The 23,251-nt window shown below is 38.1% G+C and overlaps 1 protein-coding gene across 1 annotated transcript in view; it reads left to right on the top strand.

Annotated features, from left to right (window-relative positions):
• The window catches only part of ZDHHC2 (zinc finger, DHHC-type containing 2), a 37,098-nt gene that overhangs the window by 9,117 nt on the left and 4,730 nt on the right, over window positions 1-23,251 (top strand). Inside the window, exons 3-12 of the mRNA XM_010570072.1 lie at window positions 2,246-2,277; window positions 4,456-4,482; window positions 7,700-7,794; window positions 11,013-11,133; window positions 12,069-12,138; window positions 13,753-13,785; window positions 19,192-19,312; window positions 20,005-20,137; window positions 22,607-22,733; window positions 22,922-23,014. Coding sequence (XP_010568374.1) covers window positions 2,246-2,277; window positions 4,456-4,482; window positions 7,700-7,794; window positions 11,013-11,133; window positions 12,069-12,138; window positions 13,753-13,785; window positions 19,192-19,312; window positions 20,005-20,137; window positions 22,607-22,733; window positions 22,922-23,014 — 852 coding nt within the window. The remainder of the gene's footprint in view (window positions 1-2,245; window positions 2,278-4,455; window positions 4,483-7,699; window positions 7,795-11,012; window positions 11,134-12,068; window positions 12,139-13,752; window positions 13,786-19,191; window positions 19,313-20,004; window positions 20,138-22,606; window positions 22,734-22,921; window positions 23,015-23,251) is intronic.

Here is a 23,251-nt window from a genome sequence, read left to right as displayed (position 1 = left end):
TCGTAACACAGCTTTCTGTCCTCAGTCACTGTTGTTTTTTGCAAGCACAGGCTGTTTAGCAGCATTGACTACTGAATATGCTGTTTCTGTTTCTGGCTGCCTGTGGCTCAGGGCAAGCAGGGAACGATGTTTCTGGCTCAGGAAATTGGCATCTACGTTGGCTGAAGTCCTGCGTGTGTCCCAGCCTGATGCCTAATTCTGATGAGCACCGTCTGCGAGCTGCGTAATGAAACAGAGAGGCTCCAGTTACGTGATAGTCTCCTAGTACTGAACTGTAAATGGCATCCTGACGCTTTAGCAGTGGAAGGCTGATTCTTAATGAAATTGGCCCCTGCAGTATCTCAGGCAAACAGAGCTGTAACTTTTTAATGACTTCTTGAAGACAGGTCGTGGTTTTATAATTATCTCGGTCTCTGAATATACAGGAGTATTGTTCCATTCCTCTCTCAAAGGGTTTTACCCTGTTTTCTCCCAGACTGTAGAAATTGCTTAATGGTTGGGATTGGCATGTCCTTGGTGTTTTAGTCGTAGTAGCCATAAATGCTTTTTACCCTTATTATTTGTATGCTATTTGACTACCAGTAAGTGAATTTGCAGTGTTTAAGATGATATTTATTAATGACAGGATGCATAGTGTGACCTACTTTTCTGTGCACTACCAGCAGTGAAGATAACCCCTTGGAAGAGAAATGAGAAAACTGCCAGAAAGACTGGTATAAATGATTCGCAGAAGACTATATGATCAAATACTGTTGAATAATATAGCAAAGCTGTATCACTGAATCTACTGAAAAATATAAAATTTGGTTTAAATAAATAGATCACGTGTGCTGTTCCGAAGGTGGGGAAAATAGCAAACGTATTTGATCAAATACAAAATTAGAGTGGTTTTTTTCATGTTAGAAAATTATTTCCAATGCACTTAAATAGTGTGGTTTTAGAATTATAAGCATCTTGTGGTTACCCTAAGAAGTCTTTGTATTGTGATCATTCTACAAATAGAGAAAGTTTAATTTTTAAAAGAAATTTAAGAGAGAGTTTGATTTGTAGAGGCTGCTTCCCCCCCCCCCCCCCCCCCCGCACATTTCCCCCACTTTGTTCAAAAAAAACCCCAACAATCCAACCAAACCAAAAATAAAACCCCTTTATTTCCTCCCTGGTCCTGTGGTATTGCAGATGCCTGTCCATTACTTTCCCACACATTGCACCAGCTTCAAGGAGCCTTCGTCAAAGGCGGTTTGAAAAGGCATAAGCAGAAGGAGTAGTACTTCACTTTGTGAAAAGCTGCAGGTTGTTGGATGTCTTGCGTATTCCTCTGTGTCATCGTCTGAGGGGATGTTTGTTAAGCAGCGCAGCCAGTCTCCTCATAAACACCAGTTGCAGTAAGTGTGAAGAAAGGTGATAAGATTGGCATCTCTCTTTAGCCTTGCCTCTTCTACTTCAGTCTCTTACAGTGGTTGCAACTCAGGAGCATATGAAATAACTCTGAGTTATACTCAGGTGGTAAAAGAGATTAAAATGACAGGATGTATTCAAAAAAACTAGTTCTCACTCTGCTGGGATTAACTGGACATCTTTGGGCACTTATATTTTAGCCTTCATGGTCTGCAGCTCCTGTCAGGAACATTTGGCTTCCAGGCTAGGTGCTGCAAAAGCAGAAAAGATGGTCCACCGGGCGGGTGCAGACTCTGAGGACTGCATTTCATGCTGGAGGTGGACAGAAACTTTGAAAAGCTGTAGGCTTGCAGTCAGATAGAAATTACTAAATTTGGATTTATTAATTGTATTGGTCCTTTACTTACAAACATGTGGAAAAGTTAAAAGTCTCAAACACATTAATTAATACATTTTATCCAAGGTTAAAGGCAGAAAAAAAGATGACAGCTGCTTTCACAGCAATATTCTATGCCATTACCTTGTTAGGAGAGAAAAATACCACAAATCGTTGTGAACGGTTGGTTAGGTAGATATTAGTTTGAAACTGGTGATTCTGCAATATATGCTTGGCTATGGCTTTTTAATTAGCAGAGAGTAGTTATTCCAAGAAGACTGGCAAAATTTCTGCACACCTTGCTGACCATACAAAGCGGAGAAAGAAAATCAGAATTTGAGTAGTGGCTAGTTTGTCCTAATCTGAGAGCTCCAGCACTTTTAAATTACACATCAGTTCTAAAGATGTCTTTTTTTTCTGGTGGATGACTGTTTACTTACAATTTTACAGTTCTTGTGCATTATTGTACTGCAGCATCTCTGCTTCTCAGAGTCAAATGTGTATACGTATTCCCTCAGCTTCTCTGTAGCATTTGTGTAAGTGGATATTTCGAATATCAAGCTCTAAAGATTTCTCTTAGCTGAACTAGAAGATGGAGGGCAGAGTAGAGTTTTCTTTATAGTGGCTTATGCAACTTCTGTGGTGTCTGTCTGATTTTTGTGAAGAACTTTATAAACATGGTTATTTGCTGTTTTCCTTCAGGTAAGGTAGATGCTCGTTTTGGTAGAGCTATAGTCAAATCTCCATTTTAATAGACATTTTTATAATTCTAGAGTCGTGGAATAATTCATGTTTGACAGGATCTCAGCTCGTCTGGTCCAACCTCCTAATCAAAGCAGGGTTAGGTGTAAGGTCAGGCCAGGTTGTTCAGGGTTTTATCCAATTGAGTCTTGAAAAACTCCAGAGATGGAGACTGTACAACATGTCTGGGCAACTTGGTCCACTGGTGGACTGTTCTCACGGTGGAAAAGGTTTTTCCTTGCGTCAAATCTGATCCTCTCATTTCAAATTAGACTTACTGGCTCTTGTCTTCCCACCCTGCGCCATTATGAAGAGCCCAGCTCCACCTCCTGGAGGCCTCCCTGGAGGTCCTGTGTTAGGTCCTCCCAAAGCCATGTCTTCTCCAGGATGAACGAGCCCTGGACATGCAGCCTCTCCTCATAGGGTTAGTGATCCAGTCCCTACCAGCTTGGTCGCTCTCCCCTAGACTTGCATCTTTGTTGTAGTGGGGGGACCAAAGCTGGGGGCAACGTTCTGGATGTTATCTGAATGTTGCATAGAGGGGGATAATCCCTTCTCTTGACTGACTGGCCATGCCCCTGCTAATGCAGCCCAGGAGGCTGGTGGTCCTCTCTGCTGCCCAGGTGCTGTTGGCTCATGTTCAGCTCACTGCCCACCAGCACCCCCATGGCCTCTTCCACAGAGCTGCTCCAGCCCAGCAGTCCCCAGGCTGTATCGTTGCAGGGGCTTGTTTCTTTACAGGTGCAGGACTTTGCCCTTGCTGAATTTCGTAAGGGTCCTGTTGGCCCATTCATTGCTCCAGCCTGTCTGGGTCCATCTGGATGGCAGTCGTGCACACCAGCGCATCACTTGGTGTCCTCAGGGTGGCGTCATCTGTAAACATGATGAGCGTTCACTTTTCCAGAGCATTGGTTAAGGTGTTGAGCAGCACCGGTCCCACAATACATCCCTGCTTTGTGCAAGGTATCTTTAAATAGTGACTTTCACTCTATCAACAAGCCTAAGTTTAATACATCAAAGTAGGACGGCATGGCTGCTTGGCCTTTCCGTAGGAGTTGCCTTGTGCCTGCTGTTTGAAGACCAGCCTTGTGCAGCTGCTTTTGTTAGGAAAACAAGGGCAGATGAGAGATCCGAATAGCTACTGTCCCCTCGCTCACAGTTGTAGGTGCCAGTATATTAGTTTGTAGACTGCTTAATTGGGATGGATAAATGTGTGGTGGAGTGGTTTAGATGGAGAGGGAAGAGCACCATGAGGTTTTGATCACTTGGGAGTTTCTGATCTCTCTGAGATACCTGTTGTGGGGTAGTTACGTTTTTTAAATAACGTGACCGAGAGTGTAATATTGGTGTAAGAAAAAGATTTATTCTCTTTCATAAATGCAGTGACTGATGCATGATTTTGTGTACTCCACTCCGTGCCTGACATACTTGCGCCTTTCCCACTCTCTTGTTATCCCCAAATTCTGTAATCTGTAGGCAGTTTCTTAAAGGAAGTGCAACTTTTGTCTACTTTTGATTTTTATGCCGTGGAGATCTAAGGGTATCGCGGAGTATTGCCGGCAAAACCAGTTCTGGAGTCTGACATCTCTGCTTCAAGAACAGAACATACATAAACAGTAAAACCTGTACAACCACAGTTAAATAACTGTTCTTCAGAAGTGGCTTTTCTTGGGTTAAACTTGGGCAACTTCAGGTAGATGGAGGTGCTGGTTCTCAGGAACTGAGCCTGGGAGCCAAAAAACCGTATAAGCAATTGGCATTGTCTACCTATTCTTGTGATGAATGTACACAGCATAAAAGCTTGATAGTGTGTGGCCTTAAGCTTGTATTGTTTAATGATTACTCTTCCCTTTTTGGTTGAAAAACAAAAGTTTAAAATATTCAGTTACATCATTTACTATTTAAACATCATTTTTACTCTTTCCTTTTTTCTCATTTTTCAGTGACAATGACAAATATTGGAGAAAAAGGTAAGATTTTTATTAGCTGTTTATAAGTGGAATTCATATATCAGGGTGGTATAGTAGTTTACTAGTAGAATTGAGATACACATCTAACCTGTTTTAAATAAGTGTATTTTTTGTGTTCCTCAGCTCCTTTTATTATTCTGCTGTTCCTGAATATTGCTTTAGCCATTCCAAATAGAGATGAGAAAAATTAGAACTTTTTGCTCTTCTTACTGGCTTTCTGAAGTGTCAACTAAAATAATCCTTATATTCTGTTTTTAAAAATTTTTCATAACAAGAAAAGCTCTTGTAAAACCAGGACTTCTAAAGATGAGGAAGATGTTTGTGCAGAGTGTAACATACTTAAATGGGAGGTGAATTTTTTCTGCAGTTTCTGTTTAGCCAGTGTCTTTGAAGAAACAGAGTCGGATACATAATCTTTTCAGAAGATAATAAAACTGCCTGATTAGCTGTTATTAGAGTTCCTACCCCGAGGCTGTAGCATGTTTAGATTGCTTTTCCAGATGCTATTTTAATACTACAGCACAATGTGGAAGTGTAGTGTGGGGCTGCGGAGCTTTTGGAGGAAGGGATTGGGGGTCAGGAGACAAACTGCATGGTTTTTATGTTTGTGTAATTCCAGCAGGTTTTATTAAGTCATTGGTGACTCCCTCACTTAGAAAAAGTGTTTGCCAGTTAAGAAACATTTGCTTGAAAAACTTTTTTCTGTTTGGTGATCTGTCCCCCCATACGAGTGCTTAAGCGTATCTGCAAACTTCAGCACCTGCAGACTTTGAAATAATTCCAGTTTCCTGCTGCTCCATAGCGTGTGTGGGGGAGATGAGTGTGTTGTTACGCATTGATCACAAAACACATTAGGATTATCAGTGAAATGCATTGGGGAACATTACATTTCCTTATTTTTAGCCACTCAAAGCTTTGGTGAGCTTCAGCCAGTCAGGAGAAATTTACCCTGGCTGTGCTTCTGCCCTAAGTGTTTTTAGGGGTGAAAACTGGGGAAATGGGGCTCAGCCCTACTCCAGGTTGCTGCAAATCTCCAGGCAACTCTGGCTGTGCTAGCTATTTGTAAATGGATTGCCTTCAAGCAAGGGATATGCTGTTTGGGTTTGTTTTTTTTTCAGAAAAAGTGTAAAATAGGATTTCTGCCCAGGGAGCTGCAGACAGCTCTTCTTTTTCTCTCTCAAGGGAACTGAGGTTCCTACGTTGGACTCTCAACACCCACAGACCCAGTGGAACAGCTGGGTGGCCCAGGGTCTCCATTGCGGGGCAGGGAAACTGGTGGGTAGTGAAACTGGTGGGTAGTGAAACTGGGAGAAGTGACTGACTGGGACCTGGGACAGGTTGGAGAACTGAGGTGCAAGAGCAAGCAGTAAGAGCTGAAGTCTTGTGCAGACTTTAAAGGGGAAACATGGGATAATGTCTTTAGCCTAAAATTTCGTCTTCCTCCAGTAGTCTTTTTTAAATGTATGAAAAAGGAATTTTCTTATCAATCACAGTTACCGTTATTCTCACAACAATAAAATATAGATGCAGATTAGTAAATGCATAGTGTACAGAACTGATGTAACTTGCCCTACCTTGCCCTCCTCACTTTATGCCATGAATATACTGTTGTTTAAAAAAATACTGATTTTCTTTTTCTTTTTTTTTTTTGAGTAAATCAGGGTTTTTTAGAGTTGATAGAAATGTTCTGATAAAAATATGGACTGTTCCTGACAGATGCTTGTGAAATAGCAAGACGATCATGTAGTATATTGTGCTTGATGTGGAGTCCAGTTCTATTACTTATACTGATGAGATTTTTTTTTCCATTTATAGACATGGCATATGGCTCTTTTCCCCTGTCATCCCAAAAGCTTTGTACAATGTTGCTCCTCAGATTTTGTTAGCTTTTGCTTATTATTTTTTAACTGCCTAGTGAATAAGAATAAATATTTACTGTGTTGCTGCTTTTTTGCATAAACAAACTTCAACACCAGAAACATTTAATCAGTTTTACTTTTGAGGCAAAACTACAAAAACAAGAACATGCTGGGCTACTGTGCCTTCATTTATACACACAGTCATGCATGTATTATGGAAAATTCTCTAGCGCTGAATAGCATTACGTATATAAAATCATGCACTAACCATACAAGGGCAACATTTCAGATTGTGTAATGGAAGTACACAAATTTCCCTTTATGATGTTTTTTTGATGATCTTATGAATTTATAGAAGTTGTATAAAGACTATTTGACTGTGAAGCTTCCCTATAACCTTGAGTTCTCTATGATGTGAGTTCATCTGTATGGCGTGGAAATGATATTTTTCACTGTTGCTGTTCTAGCTGTCCTTTATTTGCTGCTTTTCTGCCCAAGGAAGAAAAATCCAAGGAAATACTCTTTCTTTTACATTAGAGCAAGTTAATCAGGCGATACAAGTTTTGGACTTAACTATTTACTGTAGTCAATTACTTAGTACAGTGAGAGCTTTTAAATGGAAACACCTCTCCATCTATAGCAGGCTCTTTGGAAAAGTTAATGTTACCTTCTGTATTCTAGTAAAACAACTCAGCGTGGTAAATGTTGACTGGTATTATTAAAAAAATCTAAGAATAAATCACTGTCTGTGCAGAATATAAAGTAGTGAATGAACATTTGAATTTAAAGAACCTGCAGATTTTTAAACACCACCCTACTGTCCTCCCTCCTAAAAATCTAGCAAAACAAGTTAACTTGTTATGGTTACTGCTCAGGTATCGTATGCAAGTCCACTCAGACTTCCCTCACTCTAGTCATTGTTTAGGTAGCTATACTTCCTTTTGGGCTTGGGGGGGGGGGGTTAGTTTTTTGTTTGTTTGGGGTTTTTTGTTTGTTTGTTTGTTTTGCATGGCTAGCAGTTTGCCTAAATGGTTTATAAAGCTAAAAAACAGAGATGCATCAGTTAAATAGAATTTAACAAATGTGTAAAGGGAGAGTGCTTGCTAAATAATTATGGGTCTCTAATAGGCTATTAATTGTTCCCCTCAAACTTTGTAATACATGTAGCCTATCATGGCTTTCCCCACACAGTCTGTATTGTCTCATGTAAAGTTGCAGTGCAGTATTTTTGTTGCAAAGCTTTTGCAGAGCCGCTGTATTTACATCTGTTAGAGTAACTATCTGTGATATGTACAGCATCCGTTTCTAAGTATTATAATATCACTGTTTGTATTAATTCTGTTCCTTTTTGATTTTAGTTGTGTGCCTGGTTGCTTACCACATATTTTTCATGCTGTTCGTCTGGTCATATTGGAAAACAATCTTTACGCTACCAATGAATCCTTCAAAAGAAGTAAGATAAACTTAACTTTTGTTTCTGAAATACCCTAGTCAAATGCCTGATTTTGTAGTATTTGAGTAACTTTTTAGACTCTGATCTCGTGTAGAAAAATACAGATGTACACTGTGTAGAAAAATACAGATGGTGGTGACAGCTTCTTAATAGGAGTAAGTCAGATCGCAAATAGCGTAATGATCAAGACAAAAAAAAATTACACCTCCTTCAAGTTTTACAGGTTTTTAATAGATTTTTAAAATTAGATAATATTTATGATATTAAGAAGAAAAAAACCTCTCCACTTGAAAAATATGAGTAACTTGAACTAGCAGTTTAAATCTTTACATAGGAATATAATACTTTTATGTGGGCAAAAAATATATTTCCCTGTGTTTGACATATTGCATGTCAGCATCTGTCTGTTGTCCTCTGAATTAAACCTTCTTCCCCATCTGTTTTGGTATGAAGGAACTTGGGGGTTGTGGCATTAGCGCACAACAGGTAAGCTGATGCTGGGAAGCCATGGCTGGCTAAGCAGCAAGGGAGCTGGTATAGAACAGCTGCATGGAAGAGAAGTCTGAGTAAATATATCCCCAGGTCTAAGTCCAGCTAGTACAGAAGCATTAAAGAAGAAGGATCCACTTGTCTTGGAGAATATTAAGATACAAAACCATGTTCAACATGATATAGCCTCAAGATAATTGCTTTTAGTACAGTACTGGGTTTTTTTTATTCTTTTAATTTCACATTCTTTCTAACGTTTTAAAAAAAAAAAAAAGGGAAAAAAAGAAAACTGTCAATAGCCTTGATAAAAATCCTCCCCATGCAGCTTGGTACAACAGTGCAACTTTTTGGCCTCTTCCATCCTGCCTTTTTACAGAAATTTCACAATCCTTAGTAGGCCATACAGCCTCTGAGGTCAAGAGGAATCGTGCTGCGGCTGCTCTGGAGTTTGAAATATCCACAAAGCCAATACTTATTTTAGCATGGACTCATAACTCTAGCTCCTATAACTACCATGCCAACACAAAATAAGTAGCTTGTGATTTCTACTGTCTGTTGTGCAGAGGTTCTTTTCTGAATAGTTTTCATTCACTAATAAGGCACATAATTGTGGAAACAAGTAGATAATTCAAAGTAATTGGCATCTTCCTTGAATTTCACGCTGCAGTCTTTACTACAGCTTGGGGTGGAGAGGAGCTAAATAAATTAAGATCCTACTTCTTTTGGTAATTACATAGCAAAATATATGCATGTATATGGTGACTGTAGCGATAATTAGAAGCTTTTTCAAATCAGTGGGCTGATGCCAATAAAAGGCTTCCAAAACATTTTGACAAATCCTTAGTAATTATACTGGGATTCCAAAGCCATCGTACAATGCCACTGGAGAACTTCAAACGGGATATTAAAAGTATTGAAGTTGGGTAATAGAAGGCAATGTGTGGTGTTTCTGTGTTCTTTGAATTTACACAATGTTGCTGGCAGTAAGTGACATCTTTGTTGTTCGTGTCTTTTTCCTAATCTACTAGAGTAGTGTTTTTAAAATTTTATTAGGGTATTCTGTAATGTTAAGTTACTGCTTGGCTTCCAGTTTCTAGGATGAAGTCTGTAAACGTAAAAGCTTGTATTTTCAACTTAACTGAACTGACTTATCAACTATAGCAAATACTCGTTTGAAGACTGAAAAACAAATAAAGCTTTTGTGTTTTGTTTTCATGAATACTGCAGCTGGTGCAAACCACATAGCCTCTATGTTTCTTTTTAAGCTTATTTCAACTTTTTACGCATATGAAAAGCACTAAAGTTCTGGCTGCAGTTTCTCTTTGAGAGACTTTGAGACACTTCACTTTGGTGTGTACCAGCTACAGGCATTGCATGAGGGTGGGAGAGAAGATGATTTCCCAGGCAGGAAGGTTTTGTAAGCTTAGGACTTCTCTGAGAACCAGTACAAAATGATGGAGCAATAGCTCTGTGTACATCAAACAAGAAGCATTAAAAAAAGGAAAAAAGTATTCTGAACCAAGTTTCTGCAGTGAGAAATCCTAGAAGAAATCCTATGTATCCCAATATAAGTCAATTCAGGTGTTGGCAAGAGTGGATTCTTGCTAGCGGAAAAAATGAAAGGTGACCTGAGAAACTCATGCTAAACAGTGAACCTCCAGCTTCTGCTGGAAGATTTTGAGCTTTGTCAGGAAAGTAGAGTGGTACCTTCTCTATGGAGGTGCAAATAGGCTCCTAACTGTATGCTTCTTTCTGCTTTCGTAGTTTTACATGCATCACTTTCATTTAGGAAAAAATTTAATATTATTGTAATGACTAGCCTTTCTGTAGACATGAACACTATGCAGAGGGCTTCTGCTTCTAGTACGGGTTAGAGACAGACACTCTTCCTGCCAAATACAGGCTTCTTTTCAGAGGGAATTTTGTGTCCTGTTTCTCTGATAGAGATACCAAAGACTTCGGTATCTGCCCATTTCTATAAGCTGCAGTGACAAAGCTGACTATGTTGGTGTGTTGCAGAGGACTTTAGAGTAAGAAATTTGGACTACTTCGTGTACACCATGCATCTCTCTCAGTAATTTTTACCCTCTCAGCTCTTACTAGAACAATGTTTGTTGCCACTTTGGGCAGTGACAGAAGTTGCCCTTTAATGCAGGAAGATGTTAAGATGTGGTTATTCTGTCATACAGGACACCCATCTCTTCCTTCTGTCAGTCAATCTCTGAAGTAAAAACATCCTAACAAACACCTGCACGAAGAGAACAGCAACTCTCGAGTGGCTAAGAGTAGAAGGGAGAATGCCAGACACCAGAAGAGAAATAAAGCTATCTTCTCTGCTATTACTAGTAGTGTATTTTCTTTCAGTTAAAGACCGACATCCCTAGCTTATATTCACTGGCTAATACAGAGTATTACAGAAGTTAATTAACTGACCTTTCAAGGGAATGGTAAGCTCTTTCTTGATCCTTCTCTTGAAGAGTGTTGCTTATTACTTCTAGAAGCATTCGGCATTGCATCAATACCAAATCAGAAATAATTTTAATTTTGTCTTCAGTTGCCATAAACTAAATTAGTGGTCTTAGGAACACTGGGTTATTTGCTGTAATACCTTGTACGTGCTGCTAATCCATCTTTATATAATGAATATTTATTTCTCGTTACATCTCCACAGATACTTACTTAACTTGAAATTTGCTAACATATCTTTTGATTTTTAAAAATTATTCCAGTTTCATCTATCATATTCAGACAAGGAATCCCTAGAGAGGGAACCTAGAGGTGAATCCCAGCAAGAAGTCTTAAGACGGGCAGCCAAGGATCTTCCTATCTATACACGGACAATGTCTGGAGGTAAATAGGTGTTCAGGAGACCACCAAAGGCAGGTGTCTTGATGTACTACCTAAACTAATTAAAAAAAAATTCAAGGGTTTGGATTGTAGGGAAGAACTGCTTTTCATACTTCATAAAATAACAAAGTGACCCAAGAACTTAGCTTTAAGGTAGCTGTATGCAGCTATATTTATTCAGCGGAAAGATTGTTGGAAAGTAAATTGCTGCATACAATTTAGGATTTAAGTGGATTGACAATGCCTTGCTAAATGTTTGCAAACTGACATTAACAAATAGCTTGTAATACTAACAAACTGCAGAAGAGGCTGTAGCAGTCTTTAACTGCATAAATTTCTTCTTTCATAGATTAAAAAAATTAAAAAATAATAAATTAATTACTATCTGCATGTCATGTATAGCTAGATAGATCACAGTAAGAAACTGTTTTACTTGCTGGTTGTTCAGTTGCAAGAATAAAAGTTCTTCCAAACTAAGAGTTAATCTTAACCTACTGATACTGTAAGTTTGTGAACACTGGCTAGCTAAGCAAACCCGAGATAATCTCATATAGTAAATTAAAGCTGTTAGAATAATAGCTTAAAATAGCTATATTGTTGAACAGTCTTTAAAAGTTTTCCAGTCTAGTAGGGGTTTTGTGGGTTTTGTTGGTTTGTTGGTTGTTTTGCAGAGCTGAGGGGTTTGGAAGAAAAAACCCTGATTAGCATGATTAGCAGAGATTGCAAAAACGGAGCTTTCTGGGTTCACTTTGCTAGATTCAGCACTGCAAGTACTTAAAAAATGCTTCAATATGTGCAGCTGCTTCTGATCATGCTGAAATGCTTTCCTGGGGTTCTGCTGGGCTGAGCTGCTAGTATTTACTTTTGTGCAGACTTCAGGAATCAAAATGTGTAACTAACTGTACATTGAGATCTAATCTTGGAACTTTTTTCTTTAGCAATCAGATACTGTGACAGATGCCATCTTGTAAAACCAGATCGTTGCCATCACTGTTCTGTATGCGACAAGTAAGAAAATATTTTAAATAAGTGGTTTTCTAAATTAATGTTTTTTTCCTTGACACAGAAGCTTTTATTTTTTATGCATAGATTTTTTCAGGTTTAATGTTTTGGCAGATAAGCTTTTTTTTTTCCTTATTTTTTTTCAGATTTAGTTTTTATTTACTTATTTCTAAGGAAGTCTGTAACTTACTCTAATTCATTTCATGACTTTCTTGATGCCAACATGGATTACATGGTCTTATACATTCTTTACATGTGGTTAAAAATTATGAATATTAATAAAGAACTTTCCTTAAGAATGTAACCAAAATAGCTGATAAACAAAAATTTGCTTCTTTTGTTAGAATCTGAATAAAGATCACTGCCCATCTCAATCTAATCATGATGTCACTTACATCTTACCTGAGGTAATAAACTTAATATCCTATTTTTCATTGGATAACTTGCAGGTTATTTTTGTTTAAAGAAAGGAAACAACCAAGCATCCTCCATTTCTAAATGAAGCCGTTAAAATAAAGTTTTTGTTTGTCTAACACAAAAGGAAGTTCACCTCCATATTTCCCAGAAGTCTAATTGCTTTCTAATGGAATCTTTCTTTTGGCTGTTCTTCTCTCTGAACTTTCTCCAGTTACCTAGGATGTCTGTGTGTTTCTCCACTCTTGCCCCCAGTGATTTAAATCTCTAACTTTAAGAGAAAGGGCTTCCTCAAAGATTGATTTATTCTTAGCTTTAAGGCTGTTCCAAATACTCGTCAGCTGATAATGCATCAAACCTTCCAATATGATTGTGAGGCAGAGAAGACTTTCCATTTTGTCCAGCAAGACAGCAGAGGCACTGAAAGAGTAACTGAGTTGAGACAGAAAGAGGATCTTGGTTGTGTTGTATGGGATGGTGGTTGTAAGTCAGGAACATTCTCCACCCCTCTTGTCTGAGCAGGGTGGAGAAAAAGGGTGACCTGTGTTATCCTATGAAACGTGAGTGAAATTTGCAGAATGCCAGTAGTTAATTTTGCAGAATACCTTAATTATGCCCTTTACCTTGTCAATATTCACTTGCTTCAATTATATCTGATTTTCTTGTACATGTTTTATTAATGGAGAATGATTAATTGCAAAAAACGTTTGTGTTTTTTCATGCAAGGTAAGTTTTTAAATACCTTGTGTGCATCTGTCTGTTTCTATGTAAGTAAATCATGTACTTGGAAGTATATTTAGTTGTATCACTAAGTGTATAGTAATTGAATTAGCCCAGTTTCTAAGGCTCTGTCAAAGAATAAATGATAGTTGAAAAACCTATTCAGAATGAGGACCAAATCCTAAAGTTGAAGTTATAGATTGCATTTTCTTAAATCGCTAAGCTCTTGACAGAACAAGTGTTTTGAGTTTGGGTTACCTACAGTTTACTTGTAGGTAAACTATCTTATATGAATTTAAATAGACATCTTGTTAAATAGATTAGGTAACCAATGGTACATATGGGCAATGGTACATATGGGTAATTCCTTATCTGTATGTGAGTAATTTAAATCTGACACGTAACTGTGCTTCTGACTTTTTTTTTTTTTTCCCCCCCCTCTTTTGCCTTTTGCAATGCTTGGAATTCTGTTGGGGTTCTTTTAAGATGCATCTTGAAAATGGATCATCATTGCCCTTGGTGAGTGTACTGTTGGCTTTCTTTTCTTGCTTTTCTTGGTAAAATAAACTCTTGAGGGGCCTGTCATGAAGGTGATGCTTCACTATTCCTAGAGTTAGATGCTTACGTGAAGTTACTGGTCTTGCAGGACCATTGAAGTTATTTACTATGTCCTCTGCCTAGTTGTGAGATGTGGAAAGAAGTTCATGTGTCATTTTTCTTAGACCTTTCAGTTAGGTAACTCCATGTTTTTACAGTTAGGATGAAGCAGACTTCTGGTCGGTAAGAAAACTTCTTTTAAGAATTGTATCTTTTCCGCATGGACTTTGAGTATTACCGTGGCTTAGTTGCACTGAATGATGAAATACTACCCTATGTTGAAAACCAAAGGGAAGGGCTGTGCCTTGTTCCCCTTACTGAAGCTCCCAGGACAGCTTGAGTGGGCTTGCTGGAAGCAGCAAGTTAGCTCTTTTAGTTTTATGGGTTCTTTGTTTTGTCTTGTTTTTTCTCCTCTGTCCCTCCCACCCTCCCTCCTTTTGCTGCTGTGTCAGCCTGCACAATAGTTTTGTTTTCCTGTCTCTTCTCAGCAGCCCTTGGAACCAGTGGGTAGACAGGATGTTTAAGTGTCGTGGTTTAACCCCAGCCAGCAACTAAGCATCACCCAGCCGCTTGCTCACTCCCCGACTCCGTGGGATGGGGGAGAGAATCAGAAGGGTAAAAGTGAGAAAACTTGTGGGCTGAGGTAAAGACAGTTTAATAGGGAAAGCAAAAGCCGCACACGCAAGCAAAGCAAACCAAGGAATTCATTCACCACTTCCCATGGGCAGGCAGGTGTTCAGCCATCTCCAGGAAAGCAGGGCTCCAGCACGAGTAACGGTGACTTGGGAAGAAAAACACCATCACTCTGAACGTCCCCCCCTTCCTTCTCCTTCCCCCAGCTTTATACGCTGAGCATGACGTCATATGGTCTGGGATATCCCTTTGGTCAGTTGGGGTCAGCTGTCCCAGCTGTGTCCCCTCCCAACTTCTTGTGCCCCCCCAGCCTCCTCGCTGGTGGGGTGGTGGGAGAAGCAGAAAAGCCCTTGGCTCTGTGTAAGCGCTGCTCAGCGGTAACAAAAACATCCCTGCGTTACCAACACTTTTCAGCACAGATCCAAAACATAGCCCCATACTAGCAACTGTGAAGAAAATTAACTCTATCCCAGCCAAAACTAGCACAGTAATTAATTTTATGTCAGTTTGGCAGTTATCTCATGGAAATAATTAAAGATAATTGTTTAGTAAGGTCCAAGTTAGGAGGATTGAGTGGTAGATGGCAGTTCTTCACCACATGAAACCAATGAGAAAAGAAGAATCTCCTGTGTTGGACAAATTGAATGGTAGATGGTTTTAAGCAGCTGGTTTGACCTTCTTAAATCAAATTCTTGGGCAGAGGAGACTCCATCCTGGGGGAGGAGGAGTTGCTGGGCTCCTCCTGTTTGTCTTGGTCCTGACTACAGCCTCTGACATAATGCAGTATGATTTAAGAATCTCCCCTTATTTTGCGGCTACATGGCAGATAAAATTGAAAGAAATATTTAACAATATAGGGTAAAGTTAATTCCTACATATTTTTTGCTGTAGGGATATCAACATGTGAAACTTGATGATGCTTAATGTTAGTAGTGTGCTTCTTAAACAAACAAAACAGATAAAACCGTTGAATGCGGAACAAGTTTCATATGAGAAAAAAAGGCAGTTTTCTTTTTTCAGCCTTCTTATAGCTGTCTTGTAGAAAGCTATAAAAAATCAGCTGTCATGCTATTCCTGACAAAGTATCAGTGAAAAGTCTCAATATTACTATTATTATTCAGTATTATACACACTTCTCATAAGCTTTATGGTCTGTTTGGGATTTTTTGAGTTGTCCTGCCTTAGAATAGTACATGAATATGTCCTTCATGTAAACTTCAATTTCAAAATAAAAATCCATTGCATCAAATAACAAATCATAAACTGAGCGTTTAAGTGTTGTGTAAAGGGGCAGTGAAGTGGTATTTCACTAGGGCATAGACTTCTAGAAAAATAAAGTCCGTTTTCATCTCAGTAGCATTTGCTCATCTTACCTGTTTGCAGACTCTTTGTATCTAAACAACATAAACATACACAGTTTGAGAGAGTATTTACATTGCTCATTGTTTTTAAGCTAATAAGCAATGGGTGCAAAAAGAAAAGGTAGAAATGGAGAAAGTACTTGAAACGTATGTAATGCTTCTTGATGGAGAATTGTTCCTTTTGTACTCCCAAGTAACAGAAATGCACTAGAAAAAGAGGTATTGTCTTGCTTTATTTTTCCTAATTTGAGTGGATGTCCACAGTTCCTTGCTCACCCTGAAAAAACCCCGACTATGTGGAAGTGACAAGACAGTTTTGAAATATTGCACAGATGCTGATTAAACTTTATAGTTTCCTTTAAAGACCTGTGTTCAAGGGTTCTTTGGGAAATATCATATGGCTATTTTGCCAACAAAACTAAGGGTGGAAAACAGTATAATGGGTGGGTTTTAGCCCCCCTGAAAACATCGTTAGGTCCTGCTTTGCTTTTCATATTGGGATTTTTTGGTGGGAGCAAGTTTGGTGGGAAAGGGGAAAAGAACCCATGTGATGCTTAGGGAGAGCAGGGAAACGGTAATGGGAACTACTACTGTTTTAATGTTCTACTAGGAGAAGGTTTTCTGGAGAGAGGACAGGTAAAACATTTGGAAGGCAGAGGCAGTAAGATGGTAGTCATATCCTAGCCCCAGGTCAGCTTTCTTTTGCTTTTTGGGAGGCTTATTTTGGCTAGCACTCCTGTGCTAATGCAAGTACTGTGATAAATGGAAATATTTAATGCTAATTGCCCTCTAACTACTCTAAGAGGTTTAAGTGATGCAGAAATAAAAGCATTAGTGATTTCTATGCTAGTGCTGCTGCTACTCATACTATATATAGATGGAGCTGCAGGCAGGAATGCAATGGCTTGAGGCATCACCAAAAATATAATTTGTATATAACAACTCTTAATACTAACAAGGTGCATTAGGAACACCTCAGGAATCATTTGATACATCTGTCCTTTTAGTCATCCAAAGAGAATTTAGCATCTCCTTAATTCTGCCATGCTTTTTGTTAACTGAGTTGCATCACCTTCAGTGCCTTGTAAGTTATTTCTTTGCCTGGTATTTTCAGTAAACTAACTCTTGAGACAGAAAGGATATCTCTTCTTTTTGTACTTCAAAATTAAGTGTTTTAAATGTTACCTGTAATCCAGATTAACCTGGACTGTTCTTCTGTATGAGTGTTTCACTGCAATAGCACACCTTTATTTAGCCAGTTGTCAGTGCCATTTATCAGTTTTACTCTTCCTCAGAAATGTTAGACTTCAAATCTAACCACCATTCTTGGGTTTTATTATTTGATACTACATGTTTGAATAGTACAATTACAAAACCTCGATGTTTACTTTCCCTTCAATCTTCTGATGTACTATTCTCTTCCAGTAAGAACTCCGCAGTCTGGGGCTTTGTCAAAATTGAAGGGAGCGGAATAATTTATGAAAGTTTATTTTAATGTGTGTACTGTATCCATTAGTGCAAAAGAACGAGAAAGAAATCTGCCTTTGATTCAAGAAATTTTATCTTTGGGGAATAACATTTCACTTGATATTTCTTTTTGCACACTAAACAGTGTTATAATGTAAAAATGGTCCTAAAATAAATACCATGAAAGGAAAATTGGGTTATCATAGAAACCTTGAATCTGAATTGCTTGCAGTTTATCATGGAATTGCTTACTTTGACATATTTAATGAAAAAGAACACTTGACTGTGGAGAATTGTAAATTTGCTTTCCAATAAGAATCATGATGAGCTTAGAAACATACCTGCTGTTTTTTTGAATTAGAACAATCTGGTTTGTCCTTCTTAACTGTAGTTAATACAGATGCTTAGCTATTGCTTCATGTTTAAATGGTGATGCTAAATTTAATGTTTAGCCAAGGTAGCATGTTTTGTAAAAACAAAACCAATAACAAAACAAACCAACCCCTTATCCACCCTGAGGATGGGTAACAGTAGTGTACAGTGGAAGTTTATTTGGAATTTTAAGATTTTTACCATGTTCTGATTACCCTATATCCTGCCATTACCATCACTGTCTCTCTAGAGAAGAGAATAGTTGCAGTAACTTGTCCTGTACTTCTAGAAGCCAAAGTTGAGACTCACCACACATTCTTATTTTTTGAGAATTATTTTTCAGCATACAGGTGCTTTCACGGATGTAGTCTTCTCTTAATTAGCTGATCTTTCTGACAGCAATATCAATTAATTAAAGAAGGTATATGGAATTTTTTTTGTTTTTAAATTCATATGGAGAGTTATGTCAAAGTTAGCAGTGCAATGGTAACTTTGGTTAGTTTCTTAATGCAACCAAATAAAAGAAAGAGGAGGCTGTTTACCAATAAACATGGGCAGCATTCCAACATTTTTCATTTGGTGGGTATAATTTCATTACATGTTTAATAGAACTCTAAAATTCATAATACTTAATATACTGCCTCTAATGGGAAGCTGCTGTGGTATTAAATGTACTCTCATCATGTCTCTTTGGTGACAGTGTATACTAATTGCTCATTATCATGTATAATTTCTTTAAAAATGGGAAGCAGGTGAACTGAAGCCCGTAAGTAAAAACGATAAAATGAGATTCATTTTAACATTTGGATGTGTATGTACATGTTCCTAATCTCTTTTATTTGCTGTCATGTTGCCACTGAAATTGAATGTTTTCTGTTTATTCAACAGTATATTTCTCTCATTATTTTATATAAATACAAATATTTTTAGGAATCTCCTGTGAATACTCTTTAAGTTTGAGAATCTTACTAAGAAATTTTAGTATGTAGTATGATCAGTGAAGGAGGATGTGGACTAAATGAGACTGCTTTTATTCTCACAAAATTCAGTCGAGATTCAAATTCTTGGCTTGTAACTGTCCCAGTTGTTACGTGCAGTATGCCTAATGGTAAAACATGGATACTTAAACTTCCCTGCAAACTAAAAAAGTAACTGTAACTGCAGTCACATTTACATCAGATGTGCTGGGAACAGATTTCATACCATAAGTGAAAATTAAATTTCAGTAAGCTGTTGAAAATGTCATTACCTGGTAGAGTTCTTCAGGTTTTTGTGGTGGTGGTGTTTTGGTTTTGGTTAGAATTAATACACAAGTTTGGGAGTTGAAGCTAAATACATTTCAGTAGCTTGAGGAACAAGAGGTGGGAAGCAAACTTGGTTTACATGCTGGTATTAACTTTTTTAGACTAAATAAGTTTAATTTTAAATTGGATGAAAGCAAAGAAAATAAGTTTCATTACATTCCATTTTTACTTGTACTTTTCTTTGTTATCAGGGTGAACAACTGTGTAGGATTCTCCAATTACAAATTTTTTCTTCTCTTCTTGGCTTACTCGCTACTGTATTGCCTTTTCATTGCTGCAACGGATTTACAGTATTTTATCAAGTTTTGGACAGTAAGTACCCTAATCTACATACTGCCTTTAAGTGTGTGAAGTTACCACTGTGCGAGAAGTCTAAGATTCCAAGGTATTACATTGTAATCTAGTATCTCCTTAGATGAGGTACAAGAGTTCATCTAATAATCATAGCCCTCTATTTTTTTCTGTTTTTCATAGTTTATGAAATTTCATTTTTTTCATTATTTTGAAGCTGCATAGAACAAGTATGCAATTATTTAGAAAACATTTTACAAGGGAGTTTATATTCTAGATAGGTTTTGTTAACTTCCTTTAATGCTACGCTATGAAAAAGCTTCAGAGAAATTTTCTAGTATTTTTAATTATGATCATCTGGATTCATAACTTATGACATTACCTTCTTAGATTTGCAATATTTATGCTACAATGTAAGTTTTCTGAAAAGGCTAATTAAACAAGACAATTTTGTAGAGATAAATTATTCTTCACTAAAAGACACTTCAAAGTTCAGATCCAAACCGTTTCTTTAACTTAGATGCTGTCAGCAACCTAATTGCATGTCTGTCTGTACATGGAAGGTGTATAATTCATTTGTTCAGACTCTTGTTGTGTGGTACGTTTGTGTCTGCACTGAATTTGATTTGGCTGAATAGAGGATTATTAATAATCAAATTAAACAGCTATTTCCCCAATTCTAACGGCATAATTTTTTATTATTTTTTTTTTAGAATGGCCTTCCTGATACTCAAGCCAAGTTCCACATCATGTTTTTATTTTTTGCTGCAGCTATGTTTTCTGTCAGTCTGTCTTCTCTCTTTGGGTATCACTGTTGGCTTGTGAGCAAGAATAAGTCTACATTAGGTAAGCAGATTTAATGCTTTTGTGTTTGACAGCAAAAAATAAATAATAAATGTATATTATATGTATGGGGGTAGTGGAAAAAGTGGGCAATCCTATACAGGTTCCTTGGATCCTGGTTGGAAGTGCCCAGATCTGGCAGTGTCTAGTACTGACTCCCCAGTTCTGCTGCTCCCTGGAAATTCTGACCTTTTCCTCTTGCCCCAAGGGGCCAAGCTATTAATGAACTTTTTGCCTTCCTCTTGCTTCCTCCCATCTGCAGCTTGTCAACACAAACTGAATAAATTAAAAAAAAATAAAAAAATGAGATCACTTTGTAATAATTGTTAGACGCGCTAATGCGCGCTCGCACAAGTGCTGCTTGTTTGGCGTTGGCAGCCCCCGGGTCAGAGCCCTCTGATGGGGTGTCTCAGTCAGGGCAGCGGCTCTAGCGCTTCCTTCCCACCCGTCACCCCCGCAGAACCAAAGTTCCTCTGTTCAGTTTGGCTACAGTTTTGTTTAAAAGCTCTCAAAGGCATAGTTACTGATTCCAAAACTTTGCCTGTACTGGAGGCAAGGAGAGAAGAGAATAAATCTGGAAGGCAGGCTGATCGTGGCCCTGGTGGTGTTGGTTTTGATCAACATGGCTGAGCACAAGGGGCCAACGTCAGAGAATGATCTGATATAAAAGCACAGGCTTTAAGGCAGTGCTTCTGTATTTGGCAGTAAATGAACACAGAGATCTGAAGGGCGTTTTCACGGTTGTGAGTCCTGTCTACCACATAATCATAGATGCATAGAAAGGACTCGAGTTATGAGTTAATTTTAAAAACCTCAAAGAAGGTGTCCTGGGCCTCTACTATGGGACTGTATATATAACTGCATTGAATATCAGTGTTAAAACAGGATTTCCCACCACCTGGATGCATGTTTGTCTGGCGACAAATCTTAAAAAAGGAGGTGGAGAAGATTGAGTGCCTGTTCTATACTATATCCTGGACTGTAATAATACCAATTTGCAATATATTCATTAAAGTTTCTAAATCTCTAAATGCTTTTCTGTTGATATAAGCTGAATTAGAGTAAGGCAATGAATTGATCTGTTTTTTCCAGCTCTCTTCAGATTTAGTAATATGTAGATGATTAATGGAAAACTTTGAATATATAACATTGGAAGAAAGCTTGTTTACTTCAAGATTTCTCTAGGGTTTGTGAGTTTCTTCAGTATTCTGAAAAATCACATACTTAGAAATTAGTATCGGGAAAAAATTGGTCAATCTTGTTATAAGTGAAGAAAAGTTTTATTAATGATGGTTAAATGAGCAGAAATATTTAAGCATTCTGTTTATAAACTGTTCTTAGCATTTTATTACAAAAAAAAATTTGTTCAAAGGTAACCATAATGCAGTACGCTTCTAATTCAATATTTCATGGTTTTTTAAAACAAATTGAATTCCATGCAGGTAATACACCATGTTTTCTGTACACTTAAGCTACTCAGAAAGATCCATTTGTCTCTTCTTCCCATTTTACTTTGGGAAATTGGTCAATACGTGAAACCCTGAACGTGCAATAGTTTGGTAATGAAGCCATGACAGCTTTAAGTGCGATTGTGGTTAAATCATCCTGGGAGCTGTGTTCCTAGCCTAACACAGGCATCTAAAAGGGTCTCTCTATTTTCCCGTCCTCCTCCTTTAAAACACCTTGTAAATAATGCATACTACATGTTGAAGGTCACTTCCAGCAGTTCATAGCTAAGGATTTACTGCAGAAGGACGATCTCTGCGTGGTTCCAGCATGGTTTGTGAGAGCTGTACTGTCAGGATATCAGGGCATAGTTTGCCTACTATATATAGCCAATTAAGGGAATTAAATGGCTATCAGTCACTTGGTGGAAAGTGAGTGAGTTTTCTGCTTCAGGCACTTTGCAACACTTGCAAGCTATATATAGCTCTCTTCTCCAGAAATTTAGGTTGGATGTCCATGGGGAATAATCTGGGTCTGCAAGTAAAGTGCTTTCTTTATGCAGCTGTAAAAACACACAATATTTTCATACCTCAGGGTGTGAAAAGCTAGTCTTACTACTAAAGTAGGTTAAGCTTTTAATCTTTTCCATTCTTCTTTCTGTAGTAAACCCTTTGTTTAGGTTTTTCTTTCTTAAACACACTCTGTGGTCTAGTCACATGCTGAAATCTTCATGTAACATATCACACCTTCTTAAAAACTGAGTTCCTTGCTCTTCCTTGCCTTGATTAGGGAGGAGGGTGGAGGGAGGAGACTTCCACCCTTCCTCAGCTGTAGGTCTTCCTCTGCACGCAGTGACTGTGTAGCACTGACTTGGGCTTTCATGAGTGGACTAGCTTTCTCAGTCATTGGGCAGTACAGCCTCTCCTCTTGGATGGTGGTGTATCATCAGTGCAATTGCCTAAATATTGGTGTGAAACTTAAATGTGCTGTCTTGAGAAGAGATCTAATTCATTTTTTTCTTTTAAGAGGTATTCAGAGCTCCCATATTTCGTCATAGAACAGACAAGAATGGCTTCAGCTTGGGCTTCAGCAAAAACCTAAGGCAGGTGTTTGGTGATGAGAAGAAATACTGGTTGCTGCCTGTGTTTTCAAGGTATGCTCAGTTTTTAATGCTTCATTTGTTGAAACTATTGAATAATCAGGATCCACAGGGTTTGGGGGGGTGGTTAGTTTTTTGAAATAAGATGCAGTAATACTCACTTTAGAAAGAACCAGTTCTTCGAATTTGGGGTTGGTTGGGTTTTTTTGGTATGTATGACACTAATTCTGATTTTTTTTCAGTCTAGGGGATGGTTGCTCCTTCCCAACTTGCCTTGTTAATCAGGATCCTGAGCAAGCTTCCACACCTGGTGGTCTTAATTCAACATCCAAAAAGTAATTTGCTTTTTGTTACTCTTTTCAAATAGTTGATACTCTATTTTTTACCTCTGCACATATAAATAGAACCATGTATAAGATACTTAAAAGTGGTAAGCAAATGAAGAGTATCCTATTAAAAAATGCAAGTCAGATTTTAAACAGCTAAGCTGTAATTCAGCTAATCCTCAGACTTATATTTAAATTTATGGAAATAAGGTGGGGGTTCCCCCCCCCCCCCCCCTCCCCTTTTGC

This window comes from Haliaeetus leucocephalus, unplaced genomic scaffold (assembly GCF_000737465.1).
Source record: "Haliaeetus leucocephalus isolate CR32 unplaced genomic scaffold, Haliaeetus_leucocephalus-4.0 Scaffold284, whole genome shotgun sequence".
Classification (NCBI taxonomy): domain Eukaryota; kingdom Metazoa; phylum Chordata; class Aves; order Accipitriformes; family Accipitridae; genus Haliaeetus; species Haliaeetus leucocephalus.
The sequence above is the reverse complement of the archived record's forward strand: the minus strand, read 5'-3'. Positions and strand labels throughout refer to the sequence as shown.